The sequence below is a fragment of the Ovis aries genome, chromosome 2, assembly GCF_016772045.2.
Source record: "Ovis aries strain OAR_USU_Benz2616 breed Rambouillet chromosome 2, ARS-UI_Ramb_v3.0, whole genome shotgun sequence".
Taxonomy (NCBI): Eukaryota; Metazoa; Chordata; class Mammalia; order Artiodactyla; family Bovidae; genus Ovis; species Ovis aries.
In genome coordinates, this window is record NC_056055.1 from 123,614,506 (window position 1) to 123,640,957 (window position 26,452).

The window sequence follows — 26,452 nt, forward strand, 5'->3', positions numbered from 1 at the left end:
GATTAGAGATTGTCTTCATTTTAGTGACATTTGATTTTACTTAGAAAACATGGCGTAAGCGAAGCCTGAGGTTGTCAAACAGGTGTTTTAGTTTAAAAATGAAGATTAGGTTGAGTGAGGAACTAACCCAACATCTTTAGAGATATGGTAAAAGTTATCTTAAGTATGAGTTGTAAGATTTGACTCTGAAAATTGCTCTGGTAATAAGAAGTGACTGGATAATTGATGGATTGGGTGTCATGGGGTTGGGGAGATTTGCTTAGAAATAGGATTAAATTGAGCCAAGAAACAACCACAACATAAGAGGATTTGTAGCTTGAGGACTCATTGGAAACTTTCTAAAGAGGATTAGGAAGGAGGACACTTTCCGAGTTTACACTGGAGCATAGCTCCGTCTCTGGAAAACTGTCTTCAGGCAGTCATTCCTTAGGAATGCAGAGAAATAGATGGAATCAGCATTTATTTCTTATAACCTGCTCTCTTCCATTTCTGAAGCTTCTGTTTCTTCCTTGCCTCCACCAAACCCCTCACTTGGATCTACTAAGAAGGGCCAAGTGACTCATTCCTTCTCAGATTTCCTCCAGTGACTGCAGTAACAGAGTTAAGGAATGGAATTGTTTTCAGGTGCTAAGGAGGAACAGTGGCTTATCCTGTGCACTTAAGCAAGGAATGATAGCTTAACCCTAAGGTGAGAATTGATGGATTTCTTGGGTACCATGGACAAGTCTTGGCCTGGAGGAGAGATTTGAGCATGAAGAAATTGCAAATAGAGGAAGAGCTCCTGATGCCCCTCAAACAGCACCACATGGTCATTGATTTAACCTTGAAAAATAGAATATACTGGTGGGCTGCCGTCTATGGGGTCGCACAGAGTCAGACACGACTGAAGCAACTTAGCAGCAGCAGCAGCAGCAGCAGCAGCAGCAGCAGCAAATGGCCTCATATATTCTAATTAGAGGCTATAGAAAAAATACTTACCTTAACACTGCTTGAATTTTCTGGTTTTTGTTCCTGAGAACTTGCTGTGGAGAGGAAGAAAAAAACAGGAAAAAAAAAAGTATTCTTTCGGAGGCACAAATAACATTGACACAAATCTGATCTTATTGTTTTTCACTGAAAAGTCATAGAATTAGGCTAATAGAAGCACTTGTTTCAGTGCATAGACAATGTGAGTAAAACTGAAATAGGTGAGATCCCTAGATGTATGTGGCATATTTTAGCCCTTCTTTTAGGAATTATGAAAGATGAAGTGTGATGTCATAGGAAAGACAGGTTCTGTAACTTAATAACTATAAATCTATGAACAACCACTCAATCCCTATGTGCCTCTTTATTATTTATTTTGCATATAAAATAAGAAATTGCCCTATATGTGATTCCTAAGGGCCTTTCCAGCTTTAGCACTCTTTGATTCCACATAGCTAATTAAAATCAATCAACTGGAACGAAGAGCAAGTCTTTTATAAGAGCTAGTCTTATGAAATATTCTGAGTGAGAATCAGGAGAATTTTGAGACAATACCAAGAGGAAACCTGGTGGAGTTGCTGCACAACTAAAAGTTGCCTAAATTTTAGGGGAAGCCAACACCAGTAAAAAAATTCAACCCAAGGAGGTAGAAATAATACTATTAGATACATTTCACAAAGACCCATCACTAAGAAGGCAGTTCACCTGCTAGGGCATCAGAAAACTTGAGTTTAAGTCTTAGCTTCACTACTTAGAGCTGTGTGGATATTGGGGAATTTAATCTGACTTCTCTCCCAGTTTCCTCCCCTTTGTAGACTGTGAATGAGACTATTTTCCTGTCTCTGTCTCAAGAAGACTTAATGAGATATCTCATGTATAAAAAACTATGCATTTTATAGGCATGTACTCATCAAGAGTCAACACATGTTTGTTAGGATCAATTTAGGTTCTGGAAACAAAACAAAACAAAACAGTAGCAAGACCTCAGTTAACTCAAGAGAAGAGCTAATTATCTGACTTACCTGACAAGGTTGGCAAAATTTCATTGTTGGTTAATAATATTTCTAAAGTATCTAACTGTATATTGCACAAAATTGAACTGACTTTTAAATTACTGAGGACATTTGGATTTACTACCATGGCTATCATTCCAAACACTAGTTTTTTTTTTTTTTTGTTTCTAGGTTCGGTGGCTATCAACTTTCCAGGATGTACTAGGAATTTGTTTTGATGAAAAGTCACAGAAAAATTCCTGCTAGTTTAGGATCCTAGGATATTCAGATTCAAGCTATTTGGAAATTTTCTTCTATATTCTATATAAAACTATAAACTAAAATTAGGAATATTTTATAATATATATAAAACTATAAACTAAATGTTCAACCTTAATCTTGTAATTCAACTCAAGATTTAAATATCCTATGGCTTATGTGACATCTCAACTTAAATATCTAATATCTTAACATATTCAAAACAGAATTCTTGTCCACTCTCCTTAGTTATTCCCATAGTCTCCCTTATTTACTGCTTCCTCCTACTATAAGCTTGTTTTAGACCCTTGGGGATATAGCTGTGATCTTCATGGAGCTTATATTCTAGAAGGAGATAGTGAAAAAAACAAATACGGAGTCTGTCATACAGTAATAAGAGCTAGGGAGAAAAAAAGCAAAGAAGTGGAATATGCAGTGCCATCTTGATAATGAGGTTACAATTTCAGAGCGTGGTCCAAGAAGACTTCACTGAGAAGTCTGAGTTTCTGAAGGTGACGAATAAGCAATGTAGATACAGGAGGAAGGCTTCTTTGGTGGCTCAGATGGTAAAGTGTCTGTCTACAATGTGGGAAACCTGGGTTTGATCTCTGGGTCGGGAAGATTCTCTGGAGAAGGAAATGGCAACCCACTCCAGTATTCTTGCCTGGAAAATCTCATGCACAGAGTAGCCTGGTGCAGGCTACTCTGTCCATGGGGTCCAAAGAGTAGGACGCGACTGAGTGACTTCACTTTAGACTTCCCTGGTGGCTCAGATGGTAAAGTGTCTGCCTGCAATGCGGGAGACCTGGGTTCAATCCCTGGGTCGGGAAGATCTCCTGGAAAAGGAAATGGCAACCCACTCCAGTATTCTTGCCTGGAGAATCTACAAGGACGCTACATGAGGATCAGCAAGTGCAGAGATCCTGAATTCCTGGAATGTTTAAGGACTAGCAGAAGGTCAGTGAGGCTAGGACAGGGTGAGCCAGAAAGGGAAACTGAGGAGGTGATAATAGGGGTTTGGGGTGATGTCTAGATGATGTAAGGTTTTGCATGCCACAGTAATTTCTTTGGTTTTTGTTTCAGATGGGATGGGAAATACTTATACCTGTAATTATCTTTGCTGCTCTGCCTCAAGTTACAATGTAAATTCTATGATGTTGAGGACTCTATCAGTCTTATTCACATATGGGATTTTAGAACAGAAAGGAAGTGCTCAGTGAATTTCTGAATGAGTGAGTTGCACAGCTGCAATATTACTGAAGGATATAAAATTAAACTTGATCATTGCAACGAAGCTGGAATAAACAAAACCCTGAATTTAGGGTCAGAAGACATAGGATCTAGACTAGGCTCTGCCTGTGACTTAAAATAGCCTTGGACAAGTCACTTCCTCACCCTGAGCTTTAATTTCCTCATGTAAACAATGAAGGAAGTTATATTAAGTGATTTTTGTCTGACTCTAAACAGCCTAGGATTCCATAATATGGGAATCATACAGTGATTATTTTGACACCAGGTTATAGTATGTTTATAGAATTCTGGTGTACTTACTGTTATTTATGAACCATCTTAATAAAAAAGATTTCCTCTTTCAAGTTGAGAGAGTGTTTCTTAAGTAACACCTTGAATGAGCTGTAGTTGTGGTTCAGATTTAAAAGCCACTTTACAGTAGGCACAAACTCAAATTCTTAGCCATGCAACCACTGTTAAAACATATTAATTACCTGAGGTTTCAACAAATAGAGTGCTAGATAGTCCTCACACAAATGTTCTAAGCACTCAATATAATTATAGGTTAAAAACAATTGAGGTCCATACTAGCCACATTTAAATGTAAGCATATGAATTTAGCTCTAAAGGCCTTTTTTAGGGGTACATTTTGATTTGGTTAAGCACAAAGAAAGGATAAGTTCTCAAATAAATTGTTAAATCCTAGCATCATAGTTTCTGGTTCAGCTAGAAATTATGATATACACCCTGATTTTGTGGATATTTCTCACAGGAGCATGGTAAACATAAATTCATTTATCACATCATATTCTTGACCAAAATCATTAATAATAACATAAACTATTTCACTTATTTTAACACCTGCATGCTATAGTACTGGATTCTTTTTAAAAGTAGATAAGCTCATAGGAAAAAGTAGTATCAACTTCAGGCTTGATGACTTAAAAAAACTGATCAGAGCAGTAGAGTATCCTTCTGAATAGTTTCTACTTTAAATTGAGAAAAAGAATAAATCCAACCTTCCAAAATTTTAGTTCTCTCTGCAGTATAACCTTCAGTTTCACTAAAACAGAAGAGAAAAAGAACATTTCATTTTTTTGTGTATTTAATGAATCAAGAAATTACTGGTTAAGTAAAATCACAATCTGTCCTCATTCTCCATACAGAGGTAAACTTGGAATAATGTATCACTGAGTTTCCAAATCAAATGCAGATTATTTCTAAATTGACTTTCTTCCCACTTTTAAAATCCTGGTTAAATACACATAAAATTGATCATCTTAACCATTTTTAAGTGTACAGTTTTATACTTGAGTACATTCACATTATTGTGCAACTATCACCACTATCCATCTCTGGAACTTCATTTCCCCCTGAAACTGAAACTTTGTACTCATAAATCCTTATTCCAAAATACTAACACTGTACCTCCCTCTCTCTCCATCCCCTGGAACCCATATTTTACCTTATGCCTATGTGATCTGACTAGTTAGGTATCTCGTATAAGTGGAATCATAAATTTGCTATTTTGTGACTGACTTATTCATTTAGCATAATGTCTTCAAGGTAACATGTCCTTGTCAGGATGCCCTTCCCTTCTAAAACTGAAGAAAATTCTGTTGCAATTATGTACCATATTTTGCTGATCCATTCATCCATCAGTGGACTCTTGTGTTGCTTCCAAGATTTGGTTATTGTGTATAATGATGCTATGAATATAAATATAAAAATATTTGTTTGAGTCCATGTTTTGCTGGTTCATACGGTAACTTTGTGTTTAAATTTTTTTTTTTCACAAACTCTCATACTGTTTTCAATAGTGCCTGTACCATTTTAAATTTCCAGTGCATTGTGTGAGGGTTCTGATTTCTTCACATTCTTGCCAACATGTTATTTTATGAAAAAAAATTGTTTTTGATTATAGCTATCCTCATGGGTGTGACATAGCATCTCATTGTGGTTTTGATTTGCATTTCCCTAATGATCAGTGATGTTGAGGATCTTTTTACAAGCTTATTGTCCATTTATATATCCTCTTTGAGGAAGTATCTATTCAAGCTACCCTTTGCCTAATTTTTAAATCAGGTTGTTTTTTGTTTTTGTTGAGTTATAGGAGTTCTTTATATATTCTGGATAGTACTTCCTTATCAGATATATGACTTGTAATTATATTCTCCCATTCTATGTGCTGACTTTTTACTCTCCTTTGAAGCGCAAACATTTCTAATTTTGATACAGTCAAACTTATCTAATTTTTTTCTTACTGCTTGTACTTTTAGTATCATATCCAAGAAATTATTGCTAAATCCAATGTCATGGGCTTTCCCTCTATGTTTTCTTACAAGAATTCTATAGTTTACTTAGGTGTCTTTGACCCATTTTGAATTAGCTTTTCTACATAGTATAAGGTAAAGGTCTAAGTTTATTTTTGTGTGTGGTTATCTAGTTTTCTCAATGCCATCTGTTGAAAAGATGTTTTTCTCCATTTAATGGTCTTGGGATGCTTATAAAAAAGTTTTTGATATATTAAAGATCTGTTCTGTGTTATTTATTTTATTCCATTGCTCTACATATCTGTCTTTATATCAGCACCACATTGCTTTGATTACCATGATTCTATAATAAGTTTTGTAATCAGGAGTCCAAGTTTGTTCTTTCTTTTCAGGATTGTTTCGGCTACTGGAAGTTCTTTGAGATACCATATAAATATTCAAATGTATTTTTTCTTTTTCTGCAAAAAGTCAGAATTTTTATAAGGATTCCATTTAGTCTGTACAATCCTTTGAGTATTATTAAAATCTTAACAGAATATTTCCATTAATTTGTGTCTTTTTAAATTTCCTCCAGGTATGTTTTTCAGTTTTCATTGGAGTATTGAAATGTAATGCTTTTCTTCTGGGTTAATTCTATATCTAGCAACTTTGATTAACTCATATATTTCTTTTAAAAGTTTTTTTTTTTTTTGGTATGGCATCATTTGATTTTATACATATAAGATAATACCATCTATGAGCAGAGCTCATTTTAATTCTCTTCCAATTTAGATACCTTTTATTTCTTGCCTAATTGTTTTGGCTAGGACTTCTGGTAATACATTGAATAGAAGTGATGAGAGTATCAACTATTGTTGAATAAAACTGGACAGAGTAGACATCCTTGTCTTCTTTCTGATCTTAAAGGAAATGCTTTCAGCTTTTTATGGTTATATATAATGTTAGCTATAGGTTTGTCAGATACTACCTTTATTATGTTGAAGAATGAAATCCCTCATTTGCTCCACTGCTGGCTTCCTTCCTATTAGTTGAGGTTTTACAGAGACACATTTTGATTCCCTTTTTGTTTCCTTTCATGTATATTTTATAGTTATTTTCTTTGTTGTTAACATGGAGAGTACATACAATATCTTAAAGTTATGATAATTAAGCTGATATCAATTTAACCCCAGCTGCATACAAAAACTCTACTCCTTGATAGATCAAGCACCATCCCTTTGTTACTGCTGTCCCAAATTATGGCTTTATATAAATTCCATTTAGTCTTTGGGTTTCCCTGGTGGCTCAGATAGTAAAGAATCCACCTAGAATTATTATAATACTGATTTTTACATTTGTCGATATATTTAACTTTACTAGAGAATTTAAAATTTTCATACGGCTTTGAGTTACCATCCAACATCCTTCAGTTTCAATTTGAAGAACTTGTGTTAACATTTCTTGCATTTCATTTTCTATTTTCGAATGTTCTGATTTCTCTTTCATTTTCAAGGGTATTTTTTTTTTTACTGGTAATAGAGTTGTCACATGACAGTTTTCTCTTTTAGCCCTTTAAATATATAATCTACTGCCTTCCATCCTGCAAGGTTTCCTCTAAAAGTTTTACTGACAGTGAACAGGGAACAGATTGAGATCTATGGAGATCTCATGTACAAGCAATTTCTATGGTGCCACCTGAAGATTCTCTTTTGTCTTTGTCTTTTGATGGTTGTGATTATGTTTCAGGTAGTCTCTGTGCACTTATGTTACTTAAAATTCACTGAATTTATTATTTGTATATTCATGCTTTTTCAAATTTGAGGAGGTTTTAGCCATATTTCCTAAAATAATCTCTTTCCCTTTTTCTCTGTTTTCTCTGGAACTCACCATAGTGTGTGTGTGGGTGTGTGTGTATTGGTATGCTTGATGATATCCCTTAAGTTCCATAGAATCTGTTCAGTCCTTTTTTCAGCCTCTTCTTTTTACTTGTCAGACTCAATAATTTCAAGTGACTTGTGTTCAAATTCACTGATTATTTCTTCTGCTTGATTGTGACTGCTTTTGAGCCCATCCAGTGGATCTTACAATTTAGTTGCTATATTTTTCAGTTACAGAATTTGTTAGTTCTGACCAGTTCCTTTTTCCAGGTTTTAATCTCTTAATTTTATTTGTATGATTTTTTTTTTCATATACTTTTCCTTTGACTTCCTTTGGTTCTTTGTGTTTCAGTTATTTTAAACTCTTTGTCATATATATCCATTTGGTGTGCTTCTCCATGGACATGTTATGAGGATTTATTTGGTTTCTTAAAAATGTGCCAAATTTTCTTGTTTCTTAATATACATTGTGATCTTATGATGGAATTTGAGCATTTAAAGAAACAGTTATCTCTTCCAGCTTTTGAAGATTGGTGTAGAAACCCTTCACTAACTAACAGAATGGGAAACCTTGGGAACAGACAGAGGTAAAGCCTTCAGGTGTTCATCTTGTTCTGGGCCTATGTCCTTCTGGGACTATGTCCTTCTGGGCCTATGTATGTACTTCTGCTTTTCCTTCTTCACTTTTCCCAACCTGCTGTTAAATATTTTGTTTCCTAAGAGCATAATCATATTTCTTCTCAGTTTAGTTCAGTCACTCAGTCGTGTCTGACTCTTTGCGACCCCATGGACTGCAGCATGCCAGGCCTCTCTGTCCATCACCAACTCCTGGAGCATCAACATCAAAAGCATCAATTCTTCTGTGATCAGCTTTCTTTATAGTACAACTCTCACATCCATACATGACTACTGGAAAAACCATAGCTTTGACTAGACGGACTTTTGTCGGGAAAGTAATGTCTCTGCTTTTTAATATGCTGTCTAGGTTGGTCGTAACTTTCCTTCCAAGGAGCAAGTGTCTTTTAATTTCATGGCTGCAGTCACCATCTGCAGTGATTTTGGAGCCCAAGAAAATAAAGTCTGTCACTGTTTCCATTGTTTCCCCATCTATCTGCCATGAAGTAATGGGACCGGATGTCATGATCTTAGTTTTCTGAATGTTAAGTTTTAAGCCAGCTTTTTCACTCTCCTCTTTCACTTTCATCAAGATGCTCTTTAGTTCCTCTTCACTTTCTGCCATAAGGGTGATCAGCTGCATATCCAAGGTTTCTTCTCAGGGCCTTAGCTATTCTGTTGTTTTCCTGCATCTGTAATCTCTTGCCTTCAGGTGTCTGTGCATCTGTAGTCCCTTGTGATTTCCATGCACCATGGCATCCATCTACTGACTTCTGAGGCTTCCAGGCTTAGATCCAAACTATGCCATCATTCCCAATCTGTGCTTCTTCAGGTGAGACAGAAATAGTCTCTCAGGTAGTCCACAGATCTGAACATTGCAAATAAGTTCCAATCTGCTCTTTCTATTCCAAGAGAAAAAAAATGGAATTGGGCCATTTCTTCCCAGCTATGCCACATCATGTTGCAGAAGGGGGTTGGGCAAAGATAAGAAAAGTCTGTGGAATTTCCTGCCACTTTGAATGTGGCCTTTCTTTGGGCATTCCCTTTGTTGATGCTGTTATTTGATTGGTTTCTAGAGCTCTTGTAAAGTTGTTTTATCAGTCTATAGTTATTTTTGTTTCTACAAGAAAATAAGGGTTTGCATATTCTTGGCCTGCTACCTTGCTCTAAATTGACTTTCAGTTGGCATTATCTATGCCCTCTGTCTTCATTGATATAAATAATAGAGGGGTACCTGCATTACTAATTTGTCTGTTAATACAATCAATCATTATTTAGGAACAAGGGGCAATAATTTGGCCAGGAACAAATGTCCCAAAATAGTATGTCAAAAAGAATTGCATTATGCTGTGTGGGGAAAAATTATAACCAGGTAGATTTTTCTATTTATATCTATTGCTCCTCCTACAATAGAAATACTTCCATTTCTAGGTTATGAATACTCTTATAAACTTAAGAATAATTTTAGGCAACTTCTGTTCTAGATATGATTAGATTAGAAATCTAATTAGATTTCAAGTCTGTTGCTGTTGTTCAGTCACCCAGATGTTTCTGATTCTTTGTAACCCAATGGACTGCAGCACGTCAGACCTCCCTGTCCCCTACCATCTCTTGGAGTTTGCCCAAGTTCATGTCCATTGCATCAATAATGCCATCCAGCCATCTCATTGTCTGACACTCTCTTCTTCTGCCCTCGGTATTTCCCAGCATCAGGGATTTTCCAAAGTTTTGGCTCTTTACATCAGGTGACCAAAATACTGGAGCTTCAGCTTCAGCATCAGTTCTTTCAATTAGTACTCAGGGTTGATTTCCTTTAAGATCAATTAGTTTGATCAACTTGCTGTACAAGGGACTCTCAGGAGTCTTCTCCAGCACCACAGTTTGAAGGCATCAATTTTTTGGCACTCTGCCTTCTTTACGGTTCAGTTCTCACAACCTTATGGGACCACTGGGAAGACCATAGCCTTGACTATATAGACCTTTGTCGGCAGAGTAATGTCTCTGCTTTTCAACACACTGTCTATGTTTGTCAAAGCTTTCCTGCTGAGAAGCAATCGTCTTCTGATTTCATGGCTGCAGTAACCATCCACAGTTATTTGAGAGCCCAAGAAGAGTAAATCTGTCACTGCTTCCACCTTTTTCCCTTCTATTTGCCATAAAATAATGGGGCTCGATGCCATGATCTTAGTTTTTTAATATTTAGTTTTGAGCTGACTCTTTCACTTTCTTCTTTCATCTTCATCAAGAGGTTCTTTAGTTCCTCCTTGCTTTCTGCCATTAGAGTGGAATCATCTGTGTATCTGAGGTTGTTGATGTTTTTCCTGCCTATCTTGATTCCAGCGTGTAACTCATCCAGCCTGGCATTTCTCATGATGTGCTCAGCATAAAAGTTAATAAGCAGGGTGACAACAGATAGCCCTGTTGTACTCCTTTCTCAGTCCTGGACCAATCTGTTGTTTCATACAGGGCTCTCACTGTTGCTTCTTGACTCACATACAGGTTTCTCATGACATAGGTAAAATGGTCTGGTATTCCCATCTCTTTAAGAGTTTTCCACAGTTTGTTATGATCCACACAGTCAAAGGCTTTAGTGTAGTCAAAACAGAGGTATATGTTTTTCTGGAATTCCCTTGCTTTCTCTATGGTTCAATAAATGTTGGCAATCTGATCTCACAGCTACACAGTTCAGACTGCTCCAATAATCATCCAAACTTGGGTTGCCTTCTCATGTAAATGCTGTCTATCTATACAGACCCACATCAAACTACACTGTTTTCTAGAATTCATCTCTGAATGCTCCAGCTTACACTGTTCCCTCTCTTATTTGGATTCATACATACTGGAACATTGAATTACTTAAAGAGAGTTGAGTAGGAACACTTTGGGCTGAAAGGCACTGGTTGCATTTGTATCTGAACTATCTTCCAGATTAAAAAACAAAACAAAAGCCATAACACAGTAGCAAATTCTTAATTCAAGACACTGTTAGACTAGGAAGAATGTAGAGGGCAGGTAACTAGGAATGGGGCATCAGATAGAATGAAAAGGCCTCAGAGAAGCACAGTGAGAGGTAGGGGAGGAAAGGTTAAGGAGTGAAAGAAGTTATAGGGTTGAATACTTGCCCTATCAAGTTTTACCAGGGCCTTCATTCTTCCCAGAAGCATTACCCTGATCTCAGATTGCTATTTTATATTGCTTTAATTTCATATACCTGGCATATGAAATCAGATCTTCTTGGTTGTATGAAGATGAACTCATAATTCTGTGTATGAAGTAATGTGGTGGCTCAGTAGTAGGAATTTTTTCTTCTTTCTGGAAAAGTGCAAGCTATGCATTACATTGGATAAGCATTTTACCATATACTTGGCATATTCTCCCCTCTTAACATACACTATAATTAGAAAAAGTTTCAGAGATTACTTAAAAATGGATGGAACCTATAGTTCTAATTAAAATGTCTTTTTCCAATATAGTTTTTAGGAAATGGCTAGTGAAAGGTTCTAGACAATAACATTGAAGTTTGAGTAAATGCTAAACATAGCACAAAGTTTGATGTATATGGTTTTCCAGTTCTGTACTTTACAGGTATTTTATGGAAACTTAGTTCAAAAAGAACAGAGATATAACTCTGGCAGTTCAGAAGCTTGTCAACTCAATCATGTGAACCTGTACTCTGATCTGGTTTGTTGGGAAGTCATGTGTGATTTTAAGGCCATAACTTTTATAAGAATATGTTTAGTGTTGTGTCTGTTATAATCTTGAAAAAATAGACTACTATTACTGGGATTACTGTTTATACAATCTATTTTTACTTTTGTTAATGTTAATTCTTCAGTTATCTATGAAGTCAGTACTTCTGAATATGTGGCTCAAGAAAACTATTCTGCAGACTGCATCTAGTCATGTAATCACATAGATTCCCAGCAAATAGTTCAAAGTATGTGTTAAGATGATTTGCCTGGGAAGCTTTTGAACTGAACAGAGTTGTATCTGTTGTTTCTGGTTCATCTCAGCTTTCGTGTTAACTTGGGAATCATGTCAAATGTATAATCAATAAGATTATCCCACCAGGAAACCCTAAATCATATATACTTTTCAAAAACGTACTTTGGTATACATTTTTGAACAGGGACCACCCAAAGAGTCACTGAAGTCCAAACCATTATCTTATGTGAGGCACTTGGTACTAGGGATGAAAGCTATTCTCCATGAATATAGAGGAGTTTATGGGCTGATTGCAAGGGGGATATTCAAAATATTTTTATTAACTTGTTAACTTTGGGCAAGTTGGTTAAGCAACATGTTTAAAAAAAAATGCTATGTACCTTGCCCAAAAGATGCATAGCTATTAAAGATAGCTATTAAAGATAGAGTTGGGATTGAAAGCCAGACAATCTGAAGTTGGTTGTTTGTTTTTTTTTTTTTTAATTACCTCCTACCTTGACCCATCTTCTGGTCCTACCCTACTTGTTGAAAATGTATTTACCAGTCAAAATATAAAAGGGATGAAATCTTCTAAAATATGTAAATGATTAACTTTCACTTCTCTTAAGTAGCTTCCTTTTCTGTCATCCTTGGCTTTCTAATTATTCTATGTCTCTTTCCATTATCTGCTTTACTTCAATTGTGTTCTATGCATGTTATAAAATTTTAAGAAAAGTTTCTTTCATATTGTAAATTTTTCTTGCATACTGTATGCATTTCTTGCATACTGTAAATGTTGCCAGACTTAGGAAGAGACTCTCTGGAACCATTTTAGTATTCTTTTCTACTCAATTAAGGTGCATTCTTGGACAGAATCTCTGAAGACCTCTACTCTTTCCACAAACACCTGGTTATTGAGAGTCATGTTTCTCACTCACCTTACTCTGTGACTTTTCCTCCCAAGTAGAATCTGTTTCAGTGAAGGTTCCTGAGCAGGGGGACATGTCAAGTTCAGCAATAGTTCTTTTAATTTGTCCCTTCTTAGCGTCTATTACATGATTTGACATTGTTCCAGTATGTTCAACATTTGCATTGGATGTGGGCTGACAACATTTACTTAGTGAAAAAAACTTTTTCAGACTGCTTGTGCTTTGTGTTGGCTTGGGAGAAACGACTTTGCTTTCTACTGGCTTTGTGGAATCTTTCACTTGATCTTCAATATTTTCTCCTGAGTGTTCTTGTACAATCTCTCTTAAAACAACTTCATCTTCATCAGATGAAGTTAGTTCCTCTTCTATGTTACTTTCTGAGATTTCCTGTTCAATATCATGAGCTACTAACCGGAGGATAAGTTCTTTTTTGTTCTGAACATCTTTTAAAAGCTCCACTTTGGTGATATCAGGCTTTCTTATATTCTGAAATGAATTTCTGCAAACAGCCTAGAATTGAAGGTATAATGAATATCAGAAACAAATGCCTCAATCACTTTTCCTGTGATTCTGTTATAAAAGAGATATTTCAGTATGATTTCTAGTTTTAGTTTAAAATAATATCTTCAGATGCTATGTTTACATTAGCAATATTTTAAAAAAGAAACATGAAAATTATAAGAAATATTTGTTAGTATCATTTCTTTTACATTCAGGGATTGTATGTAATTTATCATACCATTTTATTAATCTACCATAATTTACTCCAGAGTTTAATGAAGGACTAACACAGGTTCTTCTTTTGCTTTTTTTTGCTTAAACTTTGTATCTTGTTGCATCATATATATATATATATATATTTTATTCTTTTACTTTGGAAGTTTGTGAGAAAAGTAGACATGATGATATATTTTTCTAAAACTGTAGATAGGTCATCAAAGATAAACTGAAATGTACATATTTTCAATAGAAAATCAGTGTATTATCTGCTCTTGATTTTTAAAAATGATGAAAGACCAAGATTGTGAAGGTCTCTGACTCTTTAATCTCTATCATTCCACTCTTGATTCTTTGGATATATTTTCCAAAAGAATCTTCAAAACATAAGTCTTCATTTTTCTCTCACCTCCCTAGGCAAATCTCACCTTTCATTTTCAATGTCTAAAGACAGATCTAAATGTCTAAAGAAAAGACAATTATAATTGAGTAATATAACATCCCCATTTCAGTAGCCTTTGATGATGCCACAGAACCTCCAAATTGTTCCCAATCCTAGACCTCAACATTCCTTTGGAACACTGCAAGCCAATTTTTAAAATATTGGTACCAGAAAAGAATATTTTCTATGGAAATAAATATACATTCAGTCTCCTTAAGAACTTAAAACACAATCAGTTTTGATTTTCTGTATTATTGGCGGGGTGTAGGGGGGCAGGGCAGGCAGTGGTTTAGAAAATCCAAAATCATTCTATCTGGCTTTGTTACTATATATAGTTTTAATATGTACATGCCTAGTGTGTTAGGTATTTATGGTATCTCAAAAAGGAAATAAAGCCCTGGGGCACAGCCAACAAATATCTAGATTCTCTGCTCTGATCTACTATTCTTTAGTCTTTTTGTCCCTGTGCAGGAGATTGATAACATTGATACCCAGACTGGTTCAAATCATGTCTTATCAGAGTTGTCTAGGTCTGCTTCATTTGTGCTTCATTTTTTTGGATGAATTTTCTCCCCCTTAAGAGAAAAATGGCCATTATTTTCATTTAAATATTATCTTCCTGCTTTCTGCGGTCTATAAATGACACATAAGTGCCAATTAACATATTTAACAGCCCTGATACCTAGGTTCAATGGGTTGTAGGACAGTGCTGAAGAAAATTTACTTCAAGTGCCTGCTCCAAGGAGAATAGTTCTATAAAACTTGGCTTATTGTCCAAACATAAATTATACCCTAAGCACACTCTGTCTTCTTATGAGAGAACACGATCAGTACAAGGGGCTCTGATAAAAATGTGTAGATTAGTGTAATTCCATTGGCCAGACCATCCTTTGTCCTCAGTTGTACAGTTTCCTTGTAGCAAGGACATCATTTTTGCATTTTAAAGTCTCCACTAGTTTAATATATTTGGGGCCTAAATATGGAACTGCAGAGCAGAATTAGGGACTAAAACAAGAGGAAACAGATTCATAAATATGGAAACATTAAAGCAGCTAAATCTAGAAGGATAAGAAGAAACTTAACACTTCTTGAGATTATAGAAGAACCTGAGGAAGACTATTAAAGTGAAATAATAAGAAACTAGTATAATCTAAAAGGTTGTATTCTGATGTGTGTTGACAAATGTTGCTAAAAGTAAAAAGAGTAGTATTACTGCTGTAGAGCTTTATATTTGAGAAATCTATTTTAGATAGTTTTATTATTATTTCAGTCAGCACAATTCTGCTGTCGTGTGTGTGTGTGTGTGTGTGTGTGTGTGTGTGTGTGTGTGTATGTGTTTGTATGAGAGCTGCTCAGTCGTGTCCAACTCTTTGTGACCCCACAGACTATACCCTGCCAGGCTCCTCTGTTTATAGAATTCTTCAGGCAAGAATATTGGGGTGGGTTGCCATGCCGTTCTCTAGGGGATTTTCCTGACCCAGGGATTGAAACCTGATCTCCTGAACTGCAGGCAGATTCTTTATCCTCTGAGCCACCTGGGAAGGCCAGTCAAGGTTATATCCCTGTATTCTCATTATTATTATTATTATTATTATTTAAAGTTTAAATTGATTGTCTTAGGAAAACTAGCCTGAGACTTTTAGAATGAGCCTCAGAGCTGGAATGGCAAGTCCCAGTAAGTCATATAACTATACAGATAAACTTGTGCCACCAATTTTCCTATTGGGTTGTACAATAACAACAACAAAAACACATTCTCATATAACTATTTGAGGAACAGAACAGGACAACCATTTCTCACTTTTTTTGTGTGTGCTATTCTTCTTATACTTACCTCAAAGGGTTTTATATCTAGTCGTCCTATCTTATTCAATGAGGTCCGTCTTTCTCTCTTCAACTCTCTTATAGTAAATGTGTTTGAGGGACGACTTCTTCCACTTATTGATGCTCTTCTCAGTTCTGCTATGTTATGTCCAGTATTCTTTAAACATTCTGTCTGAAGTTGCTCAAGGGGTTGAGTTTTTATAGAAATTACTGCTAAGTGTTCTGAGATAATGTTTGGATCTATTTTGAGGGGTTTATTCCCAACATGTGGAATTATTTTAATTGCAAAGTCCTCTACAATTGAATCTTTAGTTGATTTCTTATCTAAGTCAGGAATCATGTTAACAGCATGCTCTTGTGCCTTTTCAACAATTCTGTTAATGTCTAGATCTCCAAGGAAACAAGCATTTGAATTCTTTGGACTAGCTGAATCGAAGGGAAAATTGGAAACTTCATTAACAATTAAATTAGCCACTTTTTTAGGGAAAACTCTGTTTGTACTTTTTATATCATGATAAAGATCCTTTTGGCTTCCAGATTGTTGTAGTACATTGCTATAAATAGAATCAATAACCTGAGAAACCATTTCTATACTTTCTGGATTTAGAAAGTATCCTTCAGAATCAGTAGCAACAAGATTAATATTACTCTTTGAAATTTCAGCCGTCACAGATTTTGTCAGTTGAGATGCAATTTTATTTAATTCAGGCTTTGATAAGTTTTTTGCGTGTTTGCTTGACTCACTTGGCAACCTTACTATTTTAGCCAAGAACAAGGCCAGTGCTTCCTCTAAAAACATGGCATCTAACATAGAAACTTTTTTGGATGAAGACTTTTCCTGGGACTTAAATTTATCAACCATTTTGACTACTTTTTCCATAATTTTAACAGCTTCCAGAGCTAATTCTGGACCTGATAATTCTTCCTGTATTTGAGGTTGAAATTTAGATTTGGAAATTTCTTTCACCATTAAAAACCCTATTATATCAGAGAGGATATTACTCGTACCCATTAAGTCTTTAAATATAGAAGTGAGTGAGCCAGAGTGTTTTAAAATACTGGTATAAACAGAATTAACTACTTTTTCAATAGCTTCATTGTTAGCTAAAAGTGCAGTAGGTATTTCCTTTGCTGGTGATACTACTTTAATCTTATTTTTGGAGATAACTTCTTGTATTGAATTTAATATTTTTGATGTTATTTTTTGCATTTCAGTTTCTAGGGATTTGGGTCTTTCCTTATCGACCTTTGGAAACACAGATAAAAGCTTCAATAAAAATTTTACAGCAATTTCTTCTATTATGTTATAAGGCAGAATACACGCCTGTGATGGATGAGGCTGGGGAATGTCAGCCGTTTGGATTACATCTTTAAGAATATTTTCAACAACATTGTCAACTTCTGCACACTGATATGGTGTTAGCTCTCCAGAAAAGTAGTTCTGCAACTGATTGCCAGTCACTTCTCGTCGAATTAAGTCAACTATGGTTTCTGAAAGAATTCTGCATCCACTGGCTGCACAATTTTGTATACTCTCTTGTGACCCAAATTGTGACAAGAGATTATCATAGAGTGATTGAACCACTAATTGAATAGCTTCATCATCACTGGGATGTAAGGATTCCACATACTGTATAATCATATTTTCATCTTTGGAGATCTCTGTTGTAACTATACTTAATAACTTCATTTGAAGGAAATCCAGTTCTGTAAACCAGCTGCCCTCATATGTTTCTGTTTTGATGTTTGATATGGTTGAGAAAATTTTCGATAAAAGAGTAGAAATCACATTCTCTAAAAATTCATGAGGCAGTATGATGGTATATGGTGATGATGTCTGACATTCTTTGTTGGCTGTTTGAGCCAATTTTTGGACCTTTTTAACAACATCCTTAGTTTCCAGAGGCAAACATGACGAAGCTGGAAACTCATCACACAATATCAAATTAAGCTTATGTTGAAAAATTTCATTTATCATTGCACTAGTTAATCTTCTTACTAAATGTCCCCCATTACTCTTTATATTCTTACAAATGGAGTCTTGAGATTTATATTCCTTCAAAATATTGCACACAGAGGCATGGACAACTTTGTTGACCAATGTTTTATCAATTGATGACATTTTATCTAAAAAAAGTATCTTATTTGAAGACGGTTTTTCAGTCATTGTATGACTCTTATCCACAGTTATTGTCTTAATGTTGCATGGTGCTTCATTTATATTTGATTCTTTATGCCTGGGATATTCCTTAGGAACTGATGACACTTTATCTGCAGGTGGAAAAAACTGATATTCTTTATCTGGCCTAAATACCTTAATTTGAGCATCAGAAAACTCCTTTAGCAGAGAATCAATAAGTCTCATAGCTGTGTCATAGAGTTCAGCTTGATTTTCATCATCACATACATTTTGACATCTATCATATGTTTGTGTTTCTGGTGAGGAAGAAAAGACCAATTTGTTAATCGTTTCAGTAATAACATCTTCTAAAAATTTAGCAGGGAAAACTCCAGGTTCACGTTTTGGTGGGTACTGGGGACTGTCTGGTTTACTTGGTTCCTTTTTAATATCCTTAACTTTCACGCTGTCATCTTCTCTTCTTCCCCCCCTCTTCTTCTCCCTCTCTTTTTCTATTTTGCTTGCATCCTCTTTTTCTTCTTCCTCTTTGGCAGGGAGATTTTTGTTGGCTGAGAGGGGTAAATCCTTTGTTAAAACAGACTGTGCAAAATCCTTGCCAATCTCTTGAGTTACAGGCAATGCTTGAGTTAGAGGTGATGCTGTATGACTTGGAAGACTTTGTTGTTTTAAATAATCAGCTGATTCTTGAGAATGGTACATTCCAAAGATATTTTCATAAATATTTTTAGTGACATTTTCGACTAATTCATAATCTGAGTACTGTCCTTCCTGTATGTTTATTTGAGCTGAAGAGTCTTTCCTGTCCTCATCGTTTGGCTTCTGAGTAACTGCTTCTGAAGGTTTCTCGATTGTGTTCTCTGTATTTCTCACTTTGGCTATCAAAGAAGGTAACTGGAGGGAGTTGTCTCCTGTTTTTAATGAACTTTCTTTTGTTTCGTCAACCTTCTTCTCATTGTCTATTTTAAAATCTAGTTGAAAGATTCCCCTTTCACCATCAGTAGCTACTAGAAATTGTGTGTGTACCTCCTTACCTCGCCCCTCCTTATCTGAAGCTGATATTCTTTTCTTGTCAGTTTCATTATTTTTGAGTGTTCCCTTCAAATATGGCTCCTGTTTTTCTTTAGTTTTCACACTAGTAGTTGGACAAGTAACTTTTGATCCATTGTATTTTTGAACTGGAATTCCCATTTTGCTTTTATTCTCTTTATTTGCCACACCTGCAGCTGGTCCTGATAACAGGTTAACTACATTGCTTTTCATAATACTAGTTACAGAGGTAACCACTGGGTCTTGGATATCACCTATTTTCATTGATGTCTCCTTAGTTTCCAAACTTTTCTTTTTGCTCATTGCACCTCTATCTACTTCCAAAGTATCCAACACATTTTTCTGGTCTGAAGTTAGAGACGTGTGTTTATATGACTCTTCTGGTAAAGTAAGTTGATTCTCTTTTAAGCATCTGTTTATCTGTGTAGATGTTTGCTGTGGAAGGTGTTTAACCCTTTGAGTGATGTTATCTGGTTTTAGAAATGAAAAGAAAGTAGAAGACCAGTCTCCTGAAAAAAGTGGTTGGATCTTGAAAGCAGAGATTGCCTTCTGGGTTAAAGTAGCAATCATTTCTATAACAATGTTATTTTTACCATTCTTCTGAATATCATTAGATTCATAGGTTCCTATGAACTGATCATACACAAAATCGGATATCTTATCAACTGTCTCTTTATCAACTGGGGGAAAAGAAAGCATTTCTTCAGCATTTGGTAGAACTTTAATTTCACTTTTCCTAAATTCTCCTATCAGAGAGTTTGCAAATTTTATAGCTAAGCTCACAACATCTGGCTCTGATTTTTCTTTTTTCTTAATCTCTTCAGTATTACTTGGAAGAGAACAAAATTTGCGAACAAGGTCAACAATTACATCTTCCAAAAATGTAGCTGAATATAGAGAAGGCTGTGTCTTTTCTTTACCAGGTATAGTATGTACAGAGACATGGTCATAATTAGATAAGCTATTGGAGGATGATTCTTCACCACGTAAAAATGGCTGCAGATGATGATCCATAATTTCCTTCATAATGAAACCAGCTATTTTACTGAGGAATGAGCCTCCATTTTTATTTGCATCTTTCTGGACTTCAGCTTGAAATTCAGATTTTTTCAAAATATTATTACATATAGAGTTAATCAAATCTTCAATCACTTCCAATTGCACACTTTCTGTATTCTCCTCTGCTGTAGCAAGACAGATCTCATGTTCAGAGATTTCTTTGATGATTTCATCAGTTAGTTTTGATGCTGCATCCATGAACTCATAATCTGAAACCTCTCCCTCTTTTAGTTCACTTTCAGTGTCAGTTGAAGGGAAGATATGCACTAGAAGCTTGTAAATCATATCTTCTAAAAGAGAATGTGGCAACACAGTAATACATGGCGGCAAGGCATGGCTATCTCTCGTGATGACATTGAGTACATTTCCGATGATTTTATCAGCTTGAGGAGAAGAATAGGAAGAAGATATTAATTCTCCTGAAACTAATGACTTTACCTGGTAGTCATAAATTTCTTCCAAAAGGAAATTATATATTTTTCTTCCAAAACAAGCAGTGTCACTTTGCATAGCCCTATATATTTGAATCAGAGATTTATATTCATCTAATATTTTTTCATAAGTAAGGTTGACTGTTCTTTTAACCATTTCTTTATATCCTTCTGAAAAACACATATCAGCATCAAAGCTATCTGCAAGAAAAATCTCTGATGTGGTGAACTCCAGAACAATGGATTTTACTAATGTTGTAACAATGCCAGTAACTTTGGCTTTCACTATATCTGGGTTTTCAGCAGCCAAAACATTGTGTGAGAATGCATAAAGGAGTTTACATAAAAGTTCAGAAATTACTTCTTCCAAAAAGACAGCTGAATTCATGATGAAGGACAACTCTTTTTCTTTAGGATCTAATGTTTTCTGTTTATAAGTTTGATCAACTGCAGCTGAAAGGATAGTTTTATCTGCAGACGAAAATGACTGAAGATGATGGTTAAAGATTTCTTTTATTATAAAACTTGCTATTTTTGTAACAGGTATATTACTTATATCTTTTTTATCTTTTGTAAGCGATTGGTATATACTTGAATAGGAAAGAGCAGCATAAATGGAATCAACCATGGATTGGATATCTTTTTCTGAAATAATACTATGTTTTTCGTTCCCATGTTTAATAATACATACTGCATGTTTTGAAATTATTGACATGATTTCATTTATCAGTTTTATAACTGTATTACTTAAGTCTGATTGAGAAGTATCTTGGTGTTCTGTACTGGAGGCCAATGGACTCATCTGAGATATAAGCTGAGACACAATTTTTTCCAAATGAGTATGTGATAACATAGTAGTATATATTGTCGAAGCCTGTCTTTGGGATCTTGATTTAGTAATGTCACGGTGAACTTTCTTTATCAAAATATCACTACTAAGTTTGGATTGTGACCCAAATGGAAGCTTTTCTGTAAGATTCGGATGAATTTGGAAATCAGAGGTTTCGGCCAGGATGATTTCAGTTATCTTTGTAGCCAGTGCCTTTGTGTCATTTAGAAAATTTTTGTCAGGCATTATTTCCATTTCATATTCTTGCACAACTTTGCTATACACCATGTCAATAATGTTTTTGACTACATCTCTCTTTACTGGAGGCAAATATAAAATTTTCTCTGCATTCTCTAAAATGCTAACTTTAGCTCTTGAGAATTCCTCTGTTATGAAATGTATGAGTTTTTCAGCTTTATCACATAGTTCATCTTCTGAATCTCTTACTGATTTTGTTTGTACAATGCCTAACCCTCTGTGGAATATTTTGCTTAAAACTCCAGAAATCACATCCTCCAAAAATTCTGAGGAATAAACACTGGCATGAAACCACTGCCTTCTCTCATCGTCCAAATATGTGTATGATGAAGAAGGTAATGACTTTCCATCCACAAATGGCTGAAGATGTTGTTGACAGACATGTTTAATGATAAAACCTGCTATCTTGTCAATAAGAACATCACTACTACTTGTGATACTTGGCTCAACTAATTCTTGAGACTCAGAGTTTAAAATATTTTTGAATACTGAGTCCACGAGATGGTGGATATCATCTTCTGAATAAAGAAATTTGGTTCCTTCTTCATCTTTTGAGAATCGAATTTCATGTTGGGAAATTTTCCTTCTAATATCACTGATTATATCTGAAGCAATTTCATTGAAATTAGTTTTTGATCTATCTTTTGGAATTTCTCTGTTTGCAGCAATGCTATGTGCAGAGGGAAAAATTCTAGATAAGAGTACTCTGATCATGTCTTCTAAAAATGTGTATGGCAGGAAGGTGTTATATGGAGATAAACTCTGACTTGGTATGGTAGATCCACCGATGTTACTAAGAATGTCTTGAACAAGATTGTCAGTTGTTGAAAGAGGATATGAAGATGACAAATTTCCAGAAAACAGTGGATGAAGTAGGTAATCTGAAATAGCTGCTACAACTAAGTTGGTAATTTTTTCCACAAAAATACTGCTGTCTTCAGACTCTTTATCAAACTCAGGATCTAATCCATACTGTTTTAAAGCATTTCTATAAACTGAGGTGACCAGTTCGTCCACAATATCTGTATCCACAGAGGGGTAAGATTGTTCTTTGTCATTACATAGAAGGTGAACTTTAGCTTTGTCAAAATGGTTATTTACTGAGTTTACAATTTTTTGGGTCATGTTTTCCAGCTCAATTTCAGTGTTATGCTTTGGACTGAAAATTTTTGATAAAAGTCTGGCAACAATTTCCCTTACAAATGTCTCAGAGTAAATACCTGGGGCTGATGGTGTCTGGGGTCTGTGTGACTCTATGACTTCGTTGAGAACTTGTTTAACCATATTTGATATTGCATCTGAAGGAGTCTTTGGACGAGGTAAACCTTCTCCACACAAAAATGGCTGAAGGTGATATTCAATAATCTCTTGGATAATAAAACTGGCTATTCGGTCAACCAAAATTGGGTTTCGGCTGAGTATACTTTTCTGTATTGAAATAAGAGAGTCATAGGTTTGCATAATATTTCTGTAAACAGAATCCACCATCTTCTGGAGGCTTTTTCTGGTACACAGATATTGATTATCATATATAGTGAACCAAATTTTGTGTTTTGAAATGGCTGATATAACCTTATTTATTATACAGGTAGACATTTCATTAAAATCTGAACTCATGAAATATTTGTTTTCCAAAGAGGAAGCTTTACTGGGTGGAGGAATGAGTTGAGATAAAAGTCTTCTGATGATATCTTCTAAAAATGATTGTGATAACATGGTGCTATAGTCTGTTAAAGACCTAGGTTTGGAAGTAAATTCCCTCAGGTTATTTTGAAGTTTCTGTAATATAATTTCAGCATTGAGAGGGTAATATGAATTGTGTAAGAGCTTTTCCCTGAAGCAAGATGGGAGTTGGTAGTGCAAAGTCTCTAACAATATGCTATTAGTTATTTGTTCTGCTATTGAAGTACTGTCACATGCCAGATTACCACCACAGATCACTTTTGATTTATATTGCTGTAAAACACCATAATAAACTGAGTCAACAATCCTACTAACAGTTTCTTTATGGACTGGTGGAAAACACAGCCTTTCTTCAGAATTCCGTAAAACAGTGACCCTTGCCTTATTAAACTCATTCACTACACTGTTGACAAATAATGTATTCATTTCATTGAGCTGGGCACCGATGATGTTTTCATTTTTGCCCAGCAGTGAAATAGAGAGATTAAAAAACAGTTCTGAAATTATGTCCTCTAAAAATGTGGCTGAATAAACACCTGTATTCATATCTCCTAGATACAGCTTATTATGGATGGCTATTGTATTTGTATCCTTTGTTCTCTGTCTTTTAAGAGGTGGCACATTAGCAAAATTTACTGAATATTTCTTGCCAAACGGTGCTTGTATTTTGGAGCTAACTACACTGGGATTATTCAGGGGCCCTGTCAAATCATGGCCATAATAACTCATGTATCCTAAAGCGCCTCTACCTTTTTCCAATTCTGTTAATTCTGGCCTTTTTGCTTTTATAAAACTAGACTGTATTCCTCTTGTTCCATACTTCAAATACTTGTTTGCAAAAGGTGGACTTTGGGGGAATTGTATACTGTGATGTAGTTTATCCATCAATGATTTAACCAAGCTGTGGGAAATAATAGTAAGCATAGAGTCTGATGACAATAAATCCGGATCCGTTTCTGCCAGATTTTCCAAAATGTCTGACATATAATCCCCTTGAAATTGTTCAAAGTCCATTGCTCCGTTACAAGAGTCAAATTCTTCATCTACACTTTGAAGTACTTTTAAAAGTTGACATTCTTCTGCTGATACCTCTTCAGAAAGAGGGCAATTATCAAGAAAGACAGACTTTGTGCATTTCTCTAAAAGTGTTCTGATTAATTTCTCACATACAACATTGAGAAGGAAAACTGATTTAGGGGAGAGCCCTAAGTTATTTCCAAGTATGTTATTACATTGCTCTTCATATGATGATGAGAAAAATGTTCTTGCTTTTATTTCAGAATCCATAGCCTCATCTGGCTGTTCATCTGGTAAAAATAAATCTAAAACAATACTGAAAACTCTGTTGACTATTTCTTTGGATTCATGAGTTTTTAGGCTACCAGCCAGACTATCTAACTTGTGTGCTAAATAATTTAATTTATTTTTTTGAATGATACGATCAATTTGGTGAGTAGCTAATCCCCAGTCTCTGGAACCTTTCTGTCTTTGCATGGTATTTCTTCTGTTGCAAATGGGCACACTGTTACTTCTGAGCATGGGAAATGGTCTGTTTCTTCCGCTGTTTTCAAGGTGATGATTTAACCCTATTTCTTTGGACAGTACCTGAATCACACCTATTAAGAGGTCCTGAAAGAGATCATCAAAGTCAGCAGCACCTACTCCTGGGCAGTAAGTGTACTTTCTTGTTAACGAAAACATTTGCTGTGCAATGTCGGTCTCTATGATGTCACTATTTAAAAGGATTTCAGTGATGATTTCAGAGATACTTAGAGCAAGTTCTCCAACAGAAATTGACCTACTCTCAAACACTTGAGAATCAATTGAAATAATAGTGTTAAATGCAGCATTTTGTCTTTCCGATGTTTTCTCTTTTTCTCTAATATCTGTGGTGCTACCAGAAATGCTTGACATTAAATGGCAAATGACAGACTCAGTGAGATGTTCACAAAGTTGATGAAGTGAAGAATCACTATATATGCTTCTTAGAGGCGATTTTGATTCATATTTTCTCCTTGACAGTGTGGAAACAATAGATACCTTCTCACTGGAAACTTAAAAAAGAAAACATTACCATTTTAGTAGGCATTAAGGGACATATGGAAAATTCAGTATTTTGATAATTATTTATGTATGAATTTAAACTGTGGAACACCTCACTAAAAAAAAAATCTAGTCAAGAAAAATACTGGGTTTTCTTCAGATACTTATTTCCCACCTGTGGAATGTTGATTTTAGCCATAAAGTTGAGAAAATAACCCTGAAGAATTCAAATATCTTAAGTCTTGCTGGTATTTATTTTGCTTAGATGACTGCTACTGCTGCTGCGTCACTTCAGTCATGTCCGACTCTGTGTGACCCCATAGACAGCAGCCCACCAGGCTCCCCGTCCCTGGGATTCTCCAGGCAAGAACACTGGAGTGGGTTGCCATTTCCTTCTCCAATGCATGAAAGTGAAGTCGCTCAGTCCTGTCCGACTCTTAGCGACCCCATGGACTGCAGCCGAGGTGCTCTAAAGAGCTGGAATTCCTGGGGCAGAGAAATGATTTCCAAGTGTAGTGTAGTGTTATATCTTAACATGAGCACAGTGATCTTTGTGGAATCAGGCAAGACCAGTGGAGAGTGGGGGCTTTAAGCTGAACTTTGACAATTAGATGGGTTTAGATATCATGAGATGAAAGAAGTAAGGAAAGGGAGCTCCACATGGAAGGAGCATGAGTGACATCACTGAAAAACCCTGGACATGTCTGGGAATAGAGAAGAGACGTGATAGAAAGAAAGGGCTAGTGGTAAAGAATCTGATCTGCCAAGACGGTAGACACAGGTTTGATCCTTGGGTCAGGAAAATCCCCTGGAGAAGGAAATGGCAACCCACTCCAGTATTCTTACCTGGAAAATTCCATGTACAGAGGAGCTACAGTCCAGGGGGTCATAAGAGTCAGAGACCTAGTGACTAAACAACCACCACAGAGTCAAATA

The 26,452-nt window shown here is 35.6% G+C and overlaps 1 protein-coding gene across 1 annotated transcript in view; it reads right to left on the reverse strand.

Annotated features, from left to right (window-relative positions):
- Positions 1-26,452, reverse strand: part of FSIP2 (fibrous sheath interacting protein 2) — a 142,996-nt gene that overhangs the window by 8,885 nt on the left and 107,659 nt on the right. Inside the window, exons 16-21 of the mRNA XM_027964787.1 lie at positions 16,037-25,527; positions 13,053-13,553; positions 11,402-11,502; positions 4,466-4,509; positions 2,505-2,561; positions 979-1,022 (exon numbers count right to left, since the gene is read on the reverse strand). Coding sequence (XP_027820588.1) covers positions 979-1,022; positions 2,505-2,561; positions 4,466-4,509; positions 11,402-11,502; positions 13,053-13,553; positions 16,037-25,527 — 10,238 coding nt within the window. The remainder of the gene's footprint in view (positions 1-978; positions 1,023-2,504; positions 2,562-4,465; positions 4,510-11,401; positions 11,503-13,052; positions 13,554-16,036; positions 25,528-26,452) is intronic.